Genomic DNA, 19874 nt, shown 5'->3' with positions numbered 1-19874 from the left:
CCCTTCTCACCAACGAGACGTCTGTGAACCTTCAGTCCCACAGTTTATTAGGAGAAAAAAGTCTCCTTGCTTTATTTTCTCCCAAACGATGGTAGTTGGTTAGCATAAGCTAAGATAACCCTTCAGCTAGTATATTTCAGGAACATTTACTTACAGTGTCTATATAATCCTCTGATTAAATGAATATGCATGACTACTCCTGAAATAGAGCAGGATGCAGTAATTTTAGTTTTGTGCAATTCTAAGGTTTTGAGAACTTCCAGTTGTCAAGGGATGCTTTTGCAAGTTTGTGGGGCACTTTCTTGCAATCTGGTGGTTTTGGTGGTGGTCTGTGGTAGTTTGGATACTTACGGTTTTCTGAAATTGAAATATATTCATGACACTAAATGTTATTTTTCATTCTTATTTTTAATATTTAATATGTGTGTATTTGATAATTTAGTGAAGAAAATCAAGAACAAAGCATTTTTCTTAAGTGAATTTTTCTAGAGACCCTCCAAAGGACTCCAGGATGTTTATTGATGATAATGCTTTGTCTTACTGAACACAGTAACTTTATTTTGTATTTAAATGGGGAATCTTGCTTAGTGTAAATCTTCCTGCTATGTAGTAACACATAGCAGAATAATGATGTGACATATGTGGTGTGAATGTTATGGAAGAAGGGGAAACACATTCATTCTCTGCTTTTGATCTTGATTGATTTGAGTTCTAATTCTCCTTAAATAAGGAGTTAAGAAGTTAAGATGTCTAGCTTTTGAAACCTGTACCTAGGACTCAGTCTAGATTTTTAACTTGAAGAATGTAAAGGGAACACTGTAATTGAGTCTGACTTCTGCAGTGTGGGCCATAGAAACCCCTGAATTCCCTGTTTCAAGAAGATTGGGTATTAGGAGTAGTTCAGTGGGGGTCATAAGTGTTAGAAAAAGCTGCATTGTGCTACAACTCTGTGGTGGCAAGCCAGTTCTAGCTTTTGCAGCCCTGTTGCACATCTTTTATCGCTCAGTTCATTTGCTTCTACTTCCATTCTTGCCTCCGTGCTTGTTAGACCTTTCACCAAGCCCTTTCGGTGAACTAACCTGGGGGAGAATTCCCTCTAGAGGAGAAAGAAAGGACAAAGTGTTATTTTTCTGTTTATTTAGTACACTAAAATGGGTCGATATAGAATCCATTGCATATCAGAGGCTGGGTGAGGAAAATATATCAAACCACTGAGCCCAAGCTTTTGACATCACTGAAATGAAGGAGGGAAGGATAGCTCTTGTTATTGCTTATGAGTAGTGTAGGCTAATCAAGGTACTGTTACTGTTCTTCAAGTGCCATGACAGAGAAATGAATCCTTAGATATGTAGCTATAACCCTCATTCTCCTGTTCTAGAAGAATTGATCTTCATTGAACGATGAATGAAAATCCTTGATCTTTATTCCCCGCCCACCCCCCCCCCCCACCCCCCCACCCCCCCCCAGCAACTTGAAATTATGTTACTGAGGCTTGATCAAAAAAGAAAGTGATATTATGGATCTCAGCATTGTACCATTACTCATTTAGGTACACAGCTTTTGTATTAGAATTTATAAATGTAAATTATGCTAATATAATGAATGTTGTGTCTAATGAACTGAGAGTACTTAGTAGCAAATGAGGTTTGTAACAGCCATTGCTTTGAAAAGGGAGAGGAACTAAAATAACCAGAAGAAAATGGTAGAGAAGTCTTTTCTAGTGACTGAAACTTTTTTTTTTTTACCTTTTCACCTTTGAAAAGATTGCCAGAGAAAAGAGCAAGTGCTTGTGCTTCCACCCTTTTGTCTCATAGTCAGTGGATAAAAGCATTTAGCCAAAAAAATGGGACTTTCCCAGGAAAGCATCATGGGCTATTTGAAGACTCATGATAATGCTGAGTGTGTGTGCTGCCAGAAACACAAGCATTATGGAACAAGAAGGGACTACAAGTGTGACTTTTTCTGGCTATTGGCATTTGTTTCTGCTGCTTAGGTCCTAGGAGCATCCTCAAATGTATTTGACCATGTCTGTGTATTTACTTCAGAAAATAACAAAAAAATCCCCAAACATGCATATTATTTTCCAATCATGGATTGTGGTGTACCATGGAATTAAAGGAAAAATAACATTTGGAAGGAGGACTTTTGAATTGGAGCTAGGTAGAATTTCAGAGTACTGAGCTAGTCCATGATACTTCATTATTAGCAATTGAACTCAAGTTGTGTTTTTTAGCCAGTGTGGTTTAAAAAAGCATTGGTCAAATGGTCTTACCATGATCAGCCAAAAGAAAGGTGTGACATAGTAATTATTCATGTGAGTGACAGGATTATTACCCATAATTTTGGTGGTGCAATAAGTACTAAAGGTACATACTCTTTAGTTGTAGTTACGTAGTTAGCTGTATGTCAAGTCAAAATGGAACTGTTCACCACAGGCTTATATGGAAATAGTAATCGGTATCAATTATGCTAATATGATTTTAGCTATATCAACTTCTGTGATTTCTGTTTTGAAATAAGAATCTGTGTACGCTTTTATCGAAAAAATATTTTCCTGTAAATGGTAAATGTACTTAAATCAAAAAAAGTTTGTACATAGACCTTGCTGTGGTTTTCTGTGTTTTCTAGGAGCAATGAGCTTTTAATGTAAAGTGATGAGACTTGAGTCTCACTGTTCTAAGTGTTTTTGAAGGGCCTTTGAAGTGCTTAAAAGTAATAAATAGCACCCTCTAGTTATTAGCTTAGGTATGTGCCTAGAAAAATGTATATTTTGGGAAGAATTTCAGTAGGCAAAATGTTGAAACTTATTTTTCTATTATTTCTTTGACAGTTGTCTTTCTGTGCATATATTTTATATTGTTTCTCTGCTGCATACTTATTGAATGTAATATTTTTATTATCTTGAGGCATCTGAGGTAAACAGTTGGCATTTTTACTCCAGTTCTCCAGAAAATTCTCAAGCAGCTTGAGCAGATCCAAAAGACAAGTGTTGTGTCAGGAATTGTGTTAAACTCTGTAAAATAAAACAGATATGGGCAAGGGGAAACACCCTCTTTTACCAATACTTAGTATGTGTTTGTACAGCTGGCAATTTGTGCTCCTTCATATTCGTTGACCTAGAAGTAGCCAACATTTTAATGCGTTCTTGGAGGGGAAAAAAGGTGTTATGGAAAAGAGCTGCCACATCAAAGCCTCTCCTCAGCTTGTAAAATGGTTTCCACCACTACCTTCCTCAACCCTATCGGAACACTCAGCACTTTCTCCCTCTCAAAAGAAAGCAAACCTTTTTATTAAGAAATGGCCTTGAGAGTTTTATTTATATTAAAATGATAAAAGTGACACAAAGCAGTTGAAAAGATCTATATAGTTCAAACAAAAGTCCATCAGAGATGTAATCTAAGTTCTGTGTAATGTGTCTCTATCAAATCAAGTCATATGTTTCAGCTGTTGCATAGAGTAAAGTAAGTACTCCTTTTAGGAAAGTGTTACTCTGCGGAATATTTTTTAAATAACTTGAATGTAGTCTAAAACTTCATGCTTATCAAATGACTTGTATTTTGCCTGTCAGAACTGCTGTTCCAAACTTTTATTTGTGACACAGGAAACTTAAGTGCATGATAATTAGTTGCACAATACAGGTTCTTGACCATTGTGGATATCATAATTCAATTTTAATCATACCTTGCCTTAATGTAGAATGTTTATATTAACCCTTTGCTCTCCAGCATTCTGCTCAGACTGCTGGATTTTTCATTTAGCATGCTAGATAATATGGGGCAACTGAAATAATTTTGAAATAATTTTACTAAAAATCCTTCTTCCCATTAAAATCTTTCCATTTTAGCACAAGCCCACCTTACTGCTGTGTGGACCTTTATTCTTTGCGAACAGGAGAAATGGTCAAGTCCATACAGTTCAAAACTCCTATTTACGATCTGCATTGCAATAAAAGGTAAGGATGTTTACTATACATTCTTTCTGTGTTAGGACATGTAAAATTTCGGTAACGAATACAACTTCTGGTGTATTTTCTCCCTGACTTTATTATTTTGACTTTCCTGTAAGCACAGCTTTAGTTTTCCACCTCATAAGTAATATTTCAGTTTGAATATGACAATATGCTTCTCCAGTGGCTTTCATTTAAAAAGCTCAAAACATTTTGCATGTGAAATCATGTAAGCCTCTTTTGGTTGTGATGAGGGTGAGCAGGAAACATTGGAAACCACTATCATCCACCTACAGATGGAGAAATGGGATCATCAAGAGTTTAAATAGTATAGAGCACTAAAGAGTTTGTGTCTCCCCTTAGTGTTCTGTTGTTCTGTCATATATTGCCTTCCTGTGCATCCAAAAAATTTGTAGTGTGCAGGCTGTAGTTTACAGGAAATAATGTTGCTGTGAGTCAAATAACAAAGCTGCATCTCTTAGTTGGGGTAATGTCACCTAATTTCTGAGGGAAAATGCTTAGAAGGCTGAGCATCGTCGGGTTCAATCACAATAGAATCTGTTTCCATAGAATCCAGAATTAACTTTAGATCTTCATCTCTCCAAGACACACAAAACTGAACACCCTTGTATTTACTGGATCTTTTTAAGACAGAAGAGAAAATCCAGGATCCCTACATGGGGATCTTGATGATCCCTTGGCACTCCTGGTGACAGAATTTGATGCACTGACTTTGGTCAAAGTCCATGGTTGTGCTGCTTACTTGAATGCTTCCTTCCACCCAGTTACTACTTTTTTAGTCATTTAATGTCTTTAGGTGACTTATGGAAGTTGTTGAATATGATTGCCATGTGAAAGGTAGAGCACTGAATGAAGAAATTCTGCATTTCTGTGGCAGTATGTGTTTGCTGGAATTGATGGTCCTTCAGTAAGGAAGGTGGCATAGTAACACAAATCCTTAAAAACAAAACATCAGAATGATACGTTTTATGTGCCTGTTTCGTATGGCAGTAGGTAGCATGCTTGCATATATGAAGACCACAGAAGAATATGAGCCTGTATCAAACTCATGCAACTAAGGAAAGTTAGCAGTGTTTGAGATCGGATGGGGAAAAAAAAATAATTCAAAAAACCCCAACCCTGGAAGCCACAAAGGTTTTAATTTGTCTGTCATTGTACCATCAAAATCTAAAGATTGACTACATGAGGTCAAGTAGAAATTACAGAAGAACAGTAGTACTACTGAAGAACCACCTTTAATACCACTACTAATTAATAATGAGGAAGATACTTTGATGTATGAATGTTTAAAATAGTAAAGGATGGTAGTTTCTGTTATCCCTGTCAATCTGCTTCTTATAGGATGTAGGTGTGATTATTATATAAAAAAATAGCTCCACTGAAGTGGTTTTGTGCTAAGAATAGGTCACTGTTCCTTTAAAAGCTGTCAGAAGTTCAGTACTTATCTGTGCAACTGTCCCTTGAAAAATTTAAAGTTCCCTTGTGTACACTGTGATGATAGTAAATCTTTCCAGTCTGGCCTCCTAGCAGAAGAAAAATCCAATTGTAAAAACAGTCAAAAGGCAAATCATCATTCAAAGTTTCTCCCAACTAGAAAGTCTTTCCAGGTGCTAATGTTTCTTTTCCTAAGTGGTAAAAATGGAAAAGCTACTTCAAAGCTGTGTGGCTGTATCCAGGGTAGCTGCTTTTCTGGAACATATCAGATTCTGTTGTTATCCAAGGAAAGCTCACTGTTTCAGATTGAAAATGCATTAAATGTGGCCAAGTGCAGTGCTTATGGTGCGTTAACTGTACTGTAGACTAATGGAGTCCAAAATTTGAATTTAAAAATAAAACTTGAGTTGGAGAAGGGAGAACTGTTTATTATTTATGTATTTATAGTCTAGAATCATCCAACTGGTAGGTTTCATTTATACAGAAAGACAGCACATCTTCAAAGAGTAAAAAACAAAAATCTACAGTATTGGGAAATAGTACAATCAAATATACATAGGTGTTCTATATGTACATTAAATTTGCGCGTCCATTCAAAGTCTTTCCATTTTTCATTGGTTAACTTTCTTTTAGGCCTTGTGGAAGAAGTTAGAACTGATACATTTTCTGCTGTTTTCTCCCATGCAGTTTAAGCAATTGGAAGATAAGGCGTTTATCTAAAACTATTAATTTGTCCAAAACTAACATTCATTTATACATGCAGAGTTTATAACTTTTAAAAATAGAGATTTGTAAATTAGAAGGGGGTGGGGAAGCATCTTTTTCACAATGAGAGTGCTACGAGCAAATAAGAAATCGTATGTTCATTTCTTGTATGACTTAACACATCTGAATCCCTCTTTTTGAGCTACGTGTTCTGCCCTCTCCTTTTGGCAAGTCAGCTGCTTGCTCTGAAAGCGTACATGTGCTTCCCGTGCTGGGTCTGCAAATCTGTGAATATGAAAGACTTTTATCCAAAAATGTCCATGGATTTCTGCCTTCGTTCCAAGAATTTGTACTTCTTGTTTCTAGATAGAGGCATACTGATAAACAGTGCCATGACAGAGTCCCAGGGCGAGAAGTTATAAACCAGAGTCCTGAAAGAATTTGAGACAGAGACCACTTACTGCTTTAACTAGCTTCTGTATTGGATAAGTAGAAAGTGGCTAGTATTACACCAGCCTATTGAACAGGCTTCAGGAGTCATCTTGGGAGCTACAGGTGCAATCTACGTTATTTCACAAACGTGTTGGTAAAAATAATAGCAATATTAAATCGCAGACACATGGATAAATCATGCCTATTGGAGGAGCATTAGTACAGTTTTCTAGGTGGAAATAATGACTTAAAAACTTACTTATGTGTCTGAAAACATCAGCAACACGTGGGTAAGGTGTATGTTTTGATTTTAGTGTAGTCCTTCACCAAAGAGTCTTAGAGGTAGTGAGCTCTCCTGGGCTAAGGAGGAGGTGTTCTTGTGGCTAAGCAGTTAAAAATAGGACAAAAAAAAAAAAAAGGAGGCGCTATTAGCTGGTTTTCACACTGATGGAAGATAAGCATCACCCTTTACCCAAGGATGTTTGTTGAGACTGATGTAATTCATCGTTTTAAAGATTATTATCCTATACTGTAATATGTAATCATAATTTTCAGATAAAACATTTAAGTGTGTATTTTTAATTGAGAGATGTGATTATTTTTTTCCACATCATAAGCTTTACAATTAAAACTAATGGAACAGCATTTAATAATGCTCCACATTGTCAGCCAGTTAAAAAATATAGGTTAATATTTTTCCTAATGAGAGAATAATCAGATTCTTAACCATGTCATATTGCCAAATGTTCCAGATAGCTAGTAGGTTATTATCTGTTTATTTGTTGGCCTCCTACGTGATTCTTTCATTTCAAGAGTTTAAGAACTTTGTTTTGGGAAGCTGTCAGTGTAGGAGAAGATGTATGCTAGTTCTAAAGCTTTCAAGATGCTTCGCTTTCCAGTTTGCATCTTTGGCCTCTCTTAGATTAGACAGTGCAGTATTGCATGCATAGTGATCACGTGGCTTTTGTTCTTTATTTCAAGTAATGAACAGGTATTTTACAATAAAAGCGTGTACATGTACAAGTGAATACATAAACATACACCTGTAACTTTGCTAATTGACACAGATTCTGCTTCTCTCAACTGTTTTAGTTTGTTGGTGTTCTTGGTATGAGAACATCCCCCACCCCCTGCTTTTAGTAAATAAGATGGTTTAATAAATTTGCAATGAGGTGGGCAATGGGATTATTTCAAATTTAGCTTGTGTTCTACTGATTGTTGATTTGATTGTTATTTGAGTCATTGAAAGTAATTCAGGATCCTTGCAATTCCATTCTTTCTTTTTAATGGAGCTTTTACTGCAGGAGGTATATCATAAATATGCTGTGTTGTTCTGTATCAGATCTGTGTACTTCCTGAAATGAAGGTTATGTGGTTGGGATGAGAGAGAATCCTCAATAACTGCCACGTATTGGTAACCTGGCAGTTTATCACTGTAGATTCTATATTGATGCTTTTGAAATAATTACATTTAGATATTGAATCTTTAAACCAGTGCATTTAATGTTTAAAGTACACATTCTATTTCTGTGTTTTCAGGATACTCGTCGTAGTCCTGCAAGAGAAAATTGCTGCCTTTGACAGCTGTACTTTCACCAAAAAATTCTTCGTTACAAGTATGTATACTAATTGGTTCAGTCTTCTTGCTCTAGTGGTGGAATGAGATAAAACAGTGTGGGTTTTTTTGTTTTTATTTCTAAATCCTCGAAGCAAGTCTCCATGAACTCATTCTGAGTTTAAGGAAATCTGTTGCTTCAAAAAAAAACGCAGATGTTGCGCTGTGAATCTTTGGCTCTTTTGCATATTTATCACTGCTTTAACTAGTTTCTCACTGTTGGGAGGAGCACCTACACTGACATCCATAAGTAGCTGAAAAATTCTTCTGTTCGTTTTGCACAAATATGTGCAGAAGTTTCGGGTTTTGAGTTTCAGCTTTTATACATAAGCAGCAGCTTGCAAAGGCGTCAATAGTGATTCCTTAGGCCTTTGTTTTCTGTAATGTGTCCTTACTTTAGCAGGCCCCAGAGCTTGAGCAGGTCAATGAAGTGTTACAGTAGAAAAACTATAGGCAGGTATTTGCCTGCAGTTGCTTTCACATGTATCTTGAGCATGAAGGAACAGTTTGCTCAGAGTCCCCTTTATCCCTCTGTACCCTACAACTTCCTGCTTAATAGAAGGCAACAGATTGTAATGGGTAAGGTGTTCTCCAAAAGCTGTTCCTCTACTGTAAGCGTCCCTTTGCTGCCTTAACTTCTGTAGCACAGTAACTGATATGGTAGTAGAGAAAAACGGTGTATTTTCTACTGCTTGTGCTCTGCTCTGTCACAGGACGTGGTTAGGATTAGCGTGTCATTTACCTGTTCCCAAGATTGTGTATGTTGTAATGCTAAACACCCAGGATTCACCCCAGAAAAAAAAAATATCCAAGAAGTTAGTGACTAACGCTACTGTCTATCAATTAGAATAAGCTCTTAAAATCTGTAGGTTACTGAGGGATCATAATTTACTTAAGTAGGGTCACAGTTTTATTGTCAGTGTCTGAAATTTTCTGGATGTATTTTCATTCACGGTTGGGAAAGTTTTATTATCTTTTTATATTATCTGTGTATTAAAAGAAAAATCTAGTTAGGAGAAGCTGTTTCTTGTAATAGTTTGAAAAGCAGCTTTATGCAGTAATATTAAAGTTGCCAATAGGTGTCAGTTTCTTCCTATACATGGATGTAAGATACTTGGGTTCTGCTGGGGTTTGGTGATGAGAGCCAAACGGGAAAAGGGTTGTCTATGTCCTTCTATTCCTCACTCCTCCTTTTTATCCCACCACGGAGAATTGGGGTACAAGCCTTGCTTTATTTTAGATCAAAAGTAAAAAAAAACTCCATTAAGTGTGTATTCTGACAATTCTTGTGCTCTTCTAATTCCAGTTATGGTTTGTTGTTGTTTTAAAAAATGATACTGCAATTTGTTTTTAAAAATTAATCCACTAAACTTTATTTTGAGGAACAGGGGTATCCTATTCCTGACCATAACTTTCAATTTGCAGTGCATTTTTGTGGGACAGCGGTGGAATTTAAAGAGGATAAAATAAAGCTTTTGGAGATATTTACCAAAATATTTGAAAATCCAAACTCCTGAAATGTCACTACTCACAGTGTGCTTCTCCAGCTGGGCTGTGTTTTTTAATATGAGAAGCTCAAGGCATTCTGAAACTTTGTTCTGGTTTTGGGGTTCTAAAGCTCATTTAAAGACACCCCTCGCTTTGCACTGGGCATTTTGGAAAGCTGCAGGATGTAGCAAGCGTCTGGAGCTGCTGTGGCCAGAGCCCTGCCCCTGTCTCCAGCCCAGCTTGCCTATGGACAGTGACAGGGTGTGACTGGGCAAAAAGATACGTGCTTTTTTGCTAGACGAATGGATTTCTTGGACCTGTGCTGGTGAAGAGTTGTCTGGAGCATTTTGAAGCTTAGTTGTTTCACTTAATAGCTTATGCTATCGAGCGGGTGTTATGCTCTGGCATGTTGAAGGCTGCAGAAAAGCTTTTGTCTGAGCTTTCAGATTTCATATGTGCTGAAATCTCTTCGACATAAGAGTATATCTTTAGAGGCTTAAGTTACTCGGATGTGTTTGAAATGTGATGTAAACGAGCTACCTAGTTAGCTGCATAGATTTTTGATAGTCAGCCAACTGGCCAGCAACTGAGCTCTTTCGCTCTTTCGGTGCTGCTGGGGTGGTTTTTTGGTGGTTTTTTTTTTTTTCTTTTTTAATTTAGGAAAGGGCAATGTCAGTTTAAATTGGGAAAGTAGAAATCGCTGAAAAGGAGGCCTGGTGAAAGGTCTTATAGGCCTCTTTGTTTCTATTATTGGAGTATCCCTGCTCTGTGGGACAGTCTGCCCACAGTCCATCTGGACCCATCCTGGTGCACCTCAGCTGGACAGTGGCAGTGAGAATGTCACTGGCTGCCCAGAGAGTTTTTCATCATGAAGAAGATTCTCAGCTGTGTTATCTGACTGCTTTCGGTCAGAAGTGATGGCATAAAAGGTCAAAAAACCCAAATGAGGATCACTGGCTCTTTGAAGACATTCCTGTTACTGTGTAAACCACTGCATAGAAAGTCTTTTTTTCAAGAAGATTTGGTGATGATGTGAAAATCACATCTTCCATCCATATCAGCTAAGTGGCATGGGAGCCTCAGAACTTCAATGAAACAGCTAAAAACCAAACATAATTAAGCAGAAGCTCTCATCCACTTTGTTGACTATTTATACATAGAAATTAAATGCAGAATGTACTGTTAAAAACAGTGTCAGAAATTCTGAGCTTCGGTGTTCCTCAGAAATGCTAATGCAGCTGTGTTGCACATGAGTAATATTTGTCTTTCTGTTTTTATTTTTGTGGTTAATATATTGTTGTAATAAATATACTATAAAATATTCAGGATGTAGAACATGGTCAAGTTCATGCTGCTGTTGTAATGTTTAACTCCTGCATTTCCTGATTTTTCTTGAGCAAATTTTACATAGTACTAATCTTTTTTTTTTCTGCATGTGATTAGATGGAAATGTGCTGATTTGACCTGAATGGCAGAGAGCCATCACATTCTATTTGTGTACAGGTGCTCCCGTCTTGGTGTCTGAAGTTAAGACAGGTGCTTGAGCTTGAAGGGAAAACATACTGTAGGTATTGTAGAAAAATTACCAGGGTACCCTATAATATACCCTAGATAGTATTCTCATTTTCAAATATCTGCTAAGGAAAGGTATAGTGTCAGTCTGCAAAGAACTCATGTCAGTAACTTTCTTAGGGCATTCTGTTCTCTACTGTTCTTATACTTGAGCCAACTCCATCTTGCGAAGAAAGGACTTGCATCAAGAGGAAGATAAAGCTAAACAGTAATTTTGCATCCTGCACTGTTTTAAGTACTCACGTGGCCAAACTAAAAAAAAAAAAAATTCATTTGGTGCTTACGATAAAAATGTGTTTCCTTTGGTAATTGTGATTGTCAAGGTGTGGATTTAAAATAGATTTTTAAATAGTTATGTGTTTTATTGTGGTTCACTTAAGATTTCCTTCAGAGCCTTTTTCTGAACACTGCATATGATTGAACAATCAGAAACGAAAGTGATGTACAGGCTTTCCCCCCCTCTACTTTGCTCTAAACAATAGATGCGAAAAGCTGAATTTCATTGATTTCTATTACATCAGTGCTTCCTCAACCCTTCTCCAAAAATGCTTACTTAGTGCAACATTGATGATTATGAATATGGCCTGATGGATAGTTTCTTCTCTATAAAGAATATCCTTCCCACCCCCTGGGCCCTAAGCAAAGATTATCACAGATAACATCATGCATGTGGCATCATCTTTGTGTCCGATAACTAGTGCTTGCTCAGTTTCTCTGGCCCTTCCACTCCTCATATTGATATATTTTCCATCCATTATTCTCTAGGGATGAAGACAGTTATTGCAGCCATTAGCTGGCACCACATTTCTATTGATGCTGTACAGCTAGAGCCTTAAGAGGTAATTTTCCAGATTTTAGTCAGAGTACTTTATTGTATATAAAGTCTCAAAAGACTTGCCTAACCACAAGCCAAAAGTTATTCAGTATATGTTAAATGCACCCCACCTGCACCTCTCAAAACAAATACAAAAAACCCAAACCTAAACTCTAATCTGCAGTTTGGGTTTGGTATTCCTGTTTTCACTGACATTCACATGCAAGAAATAACATAGTGGTTTCAGTTTGTCACAGGTCTGATCTGGAAATCATCTAGAGTTTTTTTGTACATTTTTGTTAGCTTTGTTAGAATTCCTTTTCCCTGATCAGCACAGAGGGAGCAGTTTGGTCTCTTTGGTTTGAAGTAAAAACACTGGATGTCTTATGAAAAGGTTTAATGCCTGAAGAGTCACATTCCTTCAGTTCTGTTTGTATATTTCCCTTCTCAACTGTGATCAGTGAGTGGCATTTATCCTGGCTGTCCCACACAGTATAATAATTGATAGGGTTCCTGTACCTGTGGAGGGAGACTTCAGTTTAGATCAAAAGTTTTTTAAGGCATATATTTTCTTGATCAGTGAAGAGAAGCCAAGTATGTTCCCATGAGTTGTTTATATAAGCAGTTTTTATTTTTATACACACACACATATATATATATATGAATGCTCACCTCTTTGTGTCATTTGTAACTGTCTTCCCTGAGAAATGTTGATTTGATCTTACCTTTACTTTTTAACAGTGTTATTTACAAAAGTGTTTTTTTCTTGAATATGGGAATCAGTGTATCAGTGTTACAGGGTGCTGTTGAAATAATTTTTTTAAGGGTCTTTAGATGGTAGATTCATGGAAACATATGTCTTCATTGCTTAGAGGGTATTTTGCTATATTGCAGAAAAGTATAAATACAACAGAAAAATTGTGTGAAGACAGAAAGCAGGCATTGATACCCAAGACATATATCTATCATATATCTTGGGTCTGACAGTTTTAAAAACCATGTGTAGAACAGGAAGTGCTTTCTGTTTCTGTGTAAGTTATTTTTATCTAAAGGACCCAAATCCTTAATGTTAAAGGCCAAAACAAAGCCATCTTACTCACATTGTCCTGTACAGAAACAACAACCTCTATAGTAACATTATAATTGATCGTTGTCCAATTCTCTGAACAAAAAAAGAAAGTAAACCCAAGATTAAAACATAGTTTGCTCTGGAATCAGCCAAATTTGTGCTAAACTAAACAACCAAGCCTAATGAACATTAAAGGCCACAGATATTTTTCGTAAAAGCTCTGGTATTGGTTTTAGACCTGTAGAGTAACAGTAGAATACTTAAAAATGTCATGAGAGAATTTACAGAGACCTCCTTTCCCTGTTGTAATAATAGTAGTAGTAATAATAATAATGGCAACAACAATAGCAGTGGTGATGATGAGAACAGTAACAACTAGAAGAATCGTGAGCTGTGGTCCTTCCCCCAGCTTGTGTGAGGAATTCTGTTCTTCCGATGCAGAACAGCACAAAATGCACCTCTTTGCATGGCTGGGTCTGTTGTGACCATGATGTGTTATGATTGTTGCCCTGCAGAGGTGAGTGATGACAGCATGTCATAGAATCATAGTGTGGTTTGGGACAGAAGGGACCTTAAAGATCATCTGGATCCAACCCCCTGCCACAGGCAGGGACACCTTCCACTAGATCAGGTCACTCTAAGCCCTGTCCAACCTGGCCTTGAACCCTTCCAGGGATGGGGCATCCACAGCTGCTCTGGGCAACCTGTCCCAGTGCCTTACTACCCTCACAGTAAAGAATTTCTTCCTCATATCTAATCTAAATTTCCCCTCTTTCAGCTTAAAGCCATGTAGCATTTGTGGCTTTACTTTTTCACTGTATTTCCAGAAGTGGAACTTTTTAGTGTTTTAATAATGATAATGTCACTATGATTTAAAAAAAAAACAACAAACAAACAACAAAAAATAAAGGCAAGCAGGATTTCACAGTAGGTTGCATCCTGCTGGTTTGCTCTTTTGCTCAGTTTTTATGGGTGATACTTAAACAGAAGGAAGTACAAGAACAATAGAAGAGTTTTGCAAGGTATATGACAGTGTGAGAGTAATAACATTTACATAGGGCCTTTCATCTAGAAGAACCCAGAGGAATTCATAAACAATATTACTTTATACAGTTTATAAACAAATAATTTTGGTTTGCTCGGTGATGCAAAAAAAAAAACCAACCACCCAACACCCCAAAACCCAAACAAACAAAAAATATTAGATAAAACAACTTATATGATTTGTTTCACTTGGAATAAACAATGCTTTTGCAACAACAGTATCACTGTACCCATTATTTATTGTACATTCCCTTTCTATGCTCTCTGTCATGGATTTGTTTTCTGGCTGCTTTGGATTGCAAGACTTAAGAATGTAGTTTTGTAATTTTATTACTACAGAGTGCTGTATGTTTCATAAGACCTAGAAAAAAAAAATCACTAATTGGTTATAAGCTACATGCAGTGACTGAAAAGCAGCATAGCTTTAGAGGTTATTGTAGCTGTTTATTTAAAAATACACAGCTTCACAGATTTTTAAAGTGATATCTGTCAAATACTTCAGATGATTAAAGGCACATAATTTTGGTTGAAAATTTAACGAGTTTTAGAATTTGCTCAGAAAAGTGTGCTTAAAAACCCTATGCACTTAAGATGGCATATGTCATAAAACCTCTCCACACACTGAAACAGAAAAACCTTGTTTTTCCAGTAACTGGCTCAGGAAGGTTTCACTTAGTTTTGCCTTAAGATGTAGGTTGGCCTTGGAGACCTCTGCCTTAACCAGTATTCCTCATATTTACTGGCTGTACCCTATCCCAATGTCATATTCATCATACTCAAAAGCAATGCAATTTCTTCCATGGTTTGGGATTAGAGACAAAATCCTAAGAAGATTTTTATAATAACATTGGCCATACCCACATATTGTATAAACACTCACACAAAGAAGTAGCTTGAATTAAAACTGGACTACATTATGCATTCCTTACAAATGAAAGGTGTGGAGTATCCATTAAAAAAATAAATTACAGTAACAATGAAGATAATTCTTAAAACTAATACCTAAAAAGGATTAATATGTATCAGTGCAGAGAAAATCAGAGAGAACTGGGGAAAAGCAAGCAATGAAAATTATGGAAAAAGGAAGTTTTCGTATTAAGCTGGTGGGGGGTGGGGAGGGGGAGGGAGACAGAAAAGAACTCACAAAAATGTTTTCCATTAAAAATTAAAAACAAAGTCAAGATACAGGGAATGAAAGCCTGGCAAGTATCAAAAACAGATAATTTTTTTTTCTGAACTATAAAAATAGGTGTAGGGAATAAGAGTTCTTACAATATGCTGTGAATTTAAAAAACAACTGGTAGTGTCTTAACATAAGCATGTTGGGATGTGTTTGAAGAAAATCAGTGTTGTTCTTGATGCTTCTGATTTGGCTTTTTCATTCCATTAGCTTTATTATTTGCAGATTAATTTGCAACACATTGCTATATGTCATTTTACAGTTTGTTTTAGTGAGGTCTGAGAAAGAAGTACAGCTGTACTCTGGGTAAGGAGCCATATTCAGTTATGAGTACCTTGTTAAGTAAACTGAAAATAAGTTCTGACTTAGCTCAGACAAGTTCTGACTGTTAGTGTCAGATTTTTCTAGAGAGAAATGGTGCCTTCTAGTGCATATTTAGGTCTGAATACTTTGCCATGATAAGATAGTCTTTGGCTTTTCATTAATGGAGCCATTGAGGCTGTGTAAGATGTTTCTGAAGAAGGACCAAGTGAAAAAATTGCAGCCTTAACTCTGTTAGTGCTCGCTTCTGGGGGAAAAATTTTATTAAAATTCTGGCCCTCCACCTGCATTGCTTTTTGGTTTTTTTTTAAACAGGTCATGTTGATGTGTATTATATTTCGTATATATGCAGAGTCCCTTAGAGTACATATATCATCCATACTTCATGAACGAGAAGGACACATATATGAAGCACACCCAAAGATATTGATTGGACTTGTAGCAGTATCATGGATAACAGATGCACAGCTCTGGTCCTCCTAAAGAACCAAGCTATTAAAAGCGTCAGTGCCCATAGACTTCTAATTGCCTGTGGGATTCTAAAGATTGTGGCCTTGGATGTGAAGCAGCAGACTGCCAAGTTTTTATGGATGTCAGGAATCCCTGCAGTCTTTAGCCCCAACTCTCCATGGCAAGGTGGTCTTTTGGGTTTATATATATATACTCATATATAAAAAAAAAATTATATATATATCTCTATATATATATGTCGGGGGTGGTGGTGTTAAACTTTTTTCTCATGAAAAAGCCATGAAGCTTGATGTAGAGCTGCCTCAATAGATATGGTTCAAGTGGCGTGTTTTGTGATTTACTGGCTTAATCCGTTATAGCTGACATGACTTTTAATGGCCCTGTTGCTCTTAGCAGTGTTTTCCCAATGCACTGTTTGTTTAAAAGCTAAGTGGGAGGAGAGGAATGTGTTGGTTTTCTCGTCTTGGCTGCTGTCTATGTATTCACACTGTCATTACTGAAGCTAGAGGATGAGCTTTTGACAACAATTTAAGATGGGACTGGAGTCTTAGTTTTCTGTAGGAGCATAAACCAATGGAAAGATCCAGAGTCAGAGAAGTGGAGATTTACGTGAATTTTCAGAGATGAGTAGAGGTGGTGATTTGGTTTATTATGGTTATGTGGATATGAATCTCCAAAGAGTGGTAGAAATTTTTGTAAAGGTAACTGAAAAATAATGTAAAATAAACGTCGTCTTTTTGCTGACTCATCTAGCAAACATTTGTGTAGCTCTTTGGAGAACTTTAAGTAACTTCTAGGATTCCTGTATTCTCAGTAAAACCAACTATATAAAGTCAGCACAGCAACAAGTAAACTAAACCAATTCTTGAATCCAAATAATCAGAAGCTATATGCTTATCTCATACTATAATTTTATAACTCAGTTATTAAAACAAAAAAATATGGGAAGAAACTAAGAAATTGTAATGCTGTGGTACCATTTTAATGTAGGTAACACTTGCATCTTGGAAATAGGAAAATCAAGGCACAGAATATGAGGTTGCAGGGTGCTGCCCGTGAAATCCTCGGCTGTTAGCAAAGTCCCTGTTCAGAGGGAACCTGGACCCCATTTCTTATCCATCAGCATTGCTTGGGCCAGCACCGACTGGAGTTCTTGGGCATAGGAAGTTAAGTTAGTAGAAAAACTTGCACTTTGATTCAGATTTTCAAAATAGTTGTTTTCTACTTTTGCCTTTTCACAGCTTTAAAGTAGTGCGTCTCCTCGGTGTGTGATTAGAAAGCACAGAGGGAGAGAGTAACTGTGTGCTTAAAAATTTTTGAATTAGTTTCCAGTAGGTTTTCACCTATATTTTTGTGGGTGATAGTCAGTAAAGTTTATTCTAAGATCAGATGTTTTTTAGTACTTGCTTGATTTGCTGTACTTTTGGAAGGACTTTCCCTGAGTGATCTTTTCTTGGATGACCTCTCCATACTGTCATTAAAACTTGGAAACTTCAGTCTTCTTGACAGTTAGTTCTGCACTCTCATTATGTTCATTCCTATTGTAAACACGCTAAAGTTGCTGCTGTTATTGCTTAGAATGGTTTTTTCCTCAGTTGTTTTGAAGTTTAGCAGAAATAGAAGTTAATCTTTAAGAGAGTTAGGCTGGTAATGATTGGATGGCCAAGCTTGATGGGTCATGCTGTGTCTGTCTTTTCATTTGCCTAGTAGATGATGTTCTGCTGACTCCAGCTATTTTTTTGGAAAGCAGAAAAACAATTTGCTTTTCCTTCCCATAAAGTATAACCCTTTGTTTATCCTTGTACTGCTGCAGTTTTCCAAAATGCAGAGACTTGCAAAGAAAAGAAAGGGAGGAAATAGCTCTTTTTTTTATGCTTTTTTTTCATACTGGCGAGTAGAGTTTAGTACTGACTTGAATTGTTGACCTCTATGGAGGTTATTAATAGAATTGGCTGATTTGTGTGTGGAGCTGTGTCTGATCAACTGCGTCCAGCTCATGAACAAACTACCTACAGTGGGGTTGGTGAAGACAGTTGTAGTTTCTTGAAGTAACGTTTTTATTATTTGATTAATTTTTCATTTGAAGAATAATACTTTTTGCATTTCTTCATTTACTTCGGTTCACTGAAGTAATTGAGAACAGCTCCCTTTTCCAAGCAAGACTTTTCTTTTTGTTATGTGTTGTTGAGTTGCTCGGGTTTTGTCATTACAGTGCATCTGCTGGCTGATACTCCTTTTGTTTTCCACTGCAAGGATGTTAGGAGGTGCTTGCAGGGTTTGGGAAACACAAGTGACTGATTCTGAAGTCACTGTAGAGATTTATATGATGAGGGCTATCACCTGATAGCTTTTAATGCTCTTTCTTATACATAAAAGGGAAGAAAAATAAATAATTTTTGGGGGGTGTGAATGTCTTTACTGACCCAGATAAGAATTACCGAAGCAGAAGTTGGCATTAAAACCTTAGTGGTCCTGATCTATAATGTCATCGGAAGAACACATTTGTATTTACAACCTAGGGTTGTCTTTACAACCTTTTTTGCTTGCTTTGTTCCTTAAGAGGCTCTGGCTACCCACATTTTATGCACTTCTGGAATGCAATAACATTTGTGGCATCATCTTTTCAGAATTAGTTTTCCTTCCTGAGATCAAGGCAGTGATTAGGCCTTACAAAATATTCACTTGGTTTTGCTTTCCTGGCCTGAGATGGATTTAATTGGATGAATTGCTGCTTTTCTCCTTCCATTGCTTTATGACCTTTGAAATAGCTTGCTATGATCTTTTGAATTGTGCAATACCTTCACTGCTGTGCTCTAAGAAGTGAAATAAAGTGCTGTTTTATCTTAGCACGGACAGTATAGCAGCTGTTCCTGCATGAGCCCAACAACGTGCCGTCAAATGTGTCTTGAAGTCTTGTCAAATGTCAGTTTAAACTTACACCTACATGCTAGAGTTAACACCCTCCCACACACCTTTTTCACCATTTGGCAAGCATTGAAAATAATGCCATTAAAGTTTTAAAAGTCTGTTGTCCTCACTAAATTTTCTGGGCTGTTTTGGGGCCTGTTCAAAAAGACCCTGGTATTTGCAAAAACAATGTGGCAAATAGGTTTGCTTTTTCTCACTGTGGATGGCATACCGGTATCAAGAGCTGGACTGTTGAGTTGGGTTTTTTTAAATATAAGTTGCTTCTTAGAATGCTGTGTAGCATTTTATGCAATAAATTGCAGTTGGTTATATGTGTTCTTCTAATACGCTGCTTGCCTGATCTCAGTGCTCCTTCTGCCTGTGATACAGGATCAGCTAACCAGGGCTCCTTTAAATCAGACACACATGTCTGTAAGTTTTTAAATGTTTTGTTTCTTGGCCAACAAGTGAGAGAATGTGAATTACTAAGTTGTCTATATTAGCCTAAGAACTGATGAAAACAGAGATTAACCATTTGCTTGATAGTCCCCTCGTTCCCTCTGTTCTCTCCCCCCCTTATGCAGTATTTCTTCTTTTATATATATATTGTAGTGTACCAGAACAGATTTAGGTCTAGTAAATGGCATTACGCATATGGCTGGCAGTCCTAGTTCACTAGCTTAAGTTTGAATGCTCAAGCTCAAATCTTGCAATCAGAGCCCTTATTAGTGAACAGTTTTGTGGCTTCATCCGTGTGCCTTCACTATCTGAACTTTCAGACTCTTACCTTGACAAAGGATCCCAGTGAAATCAGCCTGCTGGAACCACGTTGCACAGATGTTTAACAGTGTCAGA

At 37.0% G+C, this 19874-nt stretch overlaps 1 protein-coding gene across 14 annotated transcripts in view; it reads left to right on the top strand.

Moving 5' to 3' along the window:
* BCAS3 (BCAS3 microtubule associated cell migration factor) overlaps positions 1-19874 on the top strand; it is a 370223-nt gene that overhangs the window by 48751 nt on the left and 301598 nt on the right. For all 14 annotated transcript variants that reach the window (XM_055719601.1, XM_055719623.1, XM_055719580.1 and 11 more), the window contains exons 8-9: positions 3845-3952; positions 8078-8154. In XM_055719601.1, the coding sequence (XP_055575576.1) occupies positions 3845-3952; positions 8078-8154 (185 nt within the window). The remainder of the gene's footprint in view (positions 1-3844; positions 3953-8077; positions 8155-19874) is intronic.

The sequence above is a fragment of the Falco cherrug genome, chromosome 1 (genome assembly GCF_023634085.1).
Source record: "Falco cherrug isolate bFalChe1 chromosome 1, bFalChe1.pri, whole genome shotgun sequence".
In the NCBI taxonomy this organism is placed as follows: domain Eukaryota; kingdom Metazoa; phylum Chordata; class Aves; order Falconiformes; family Falconidae; genus Falco; species Falco cherrug.
The sequence above is the reverse complement of the archived record's forward strand: the minus strand, read 5'-3'. Positions and strand labels throughout refer to the sequence as shown.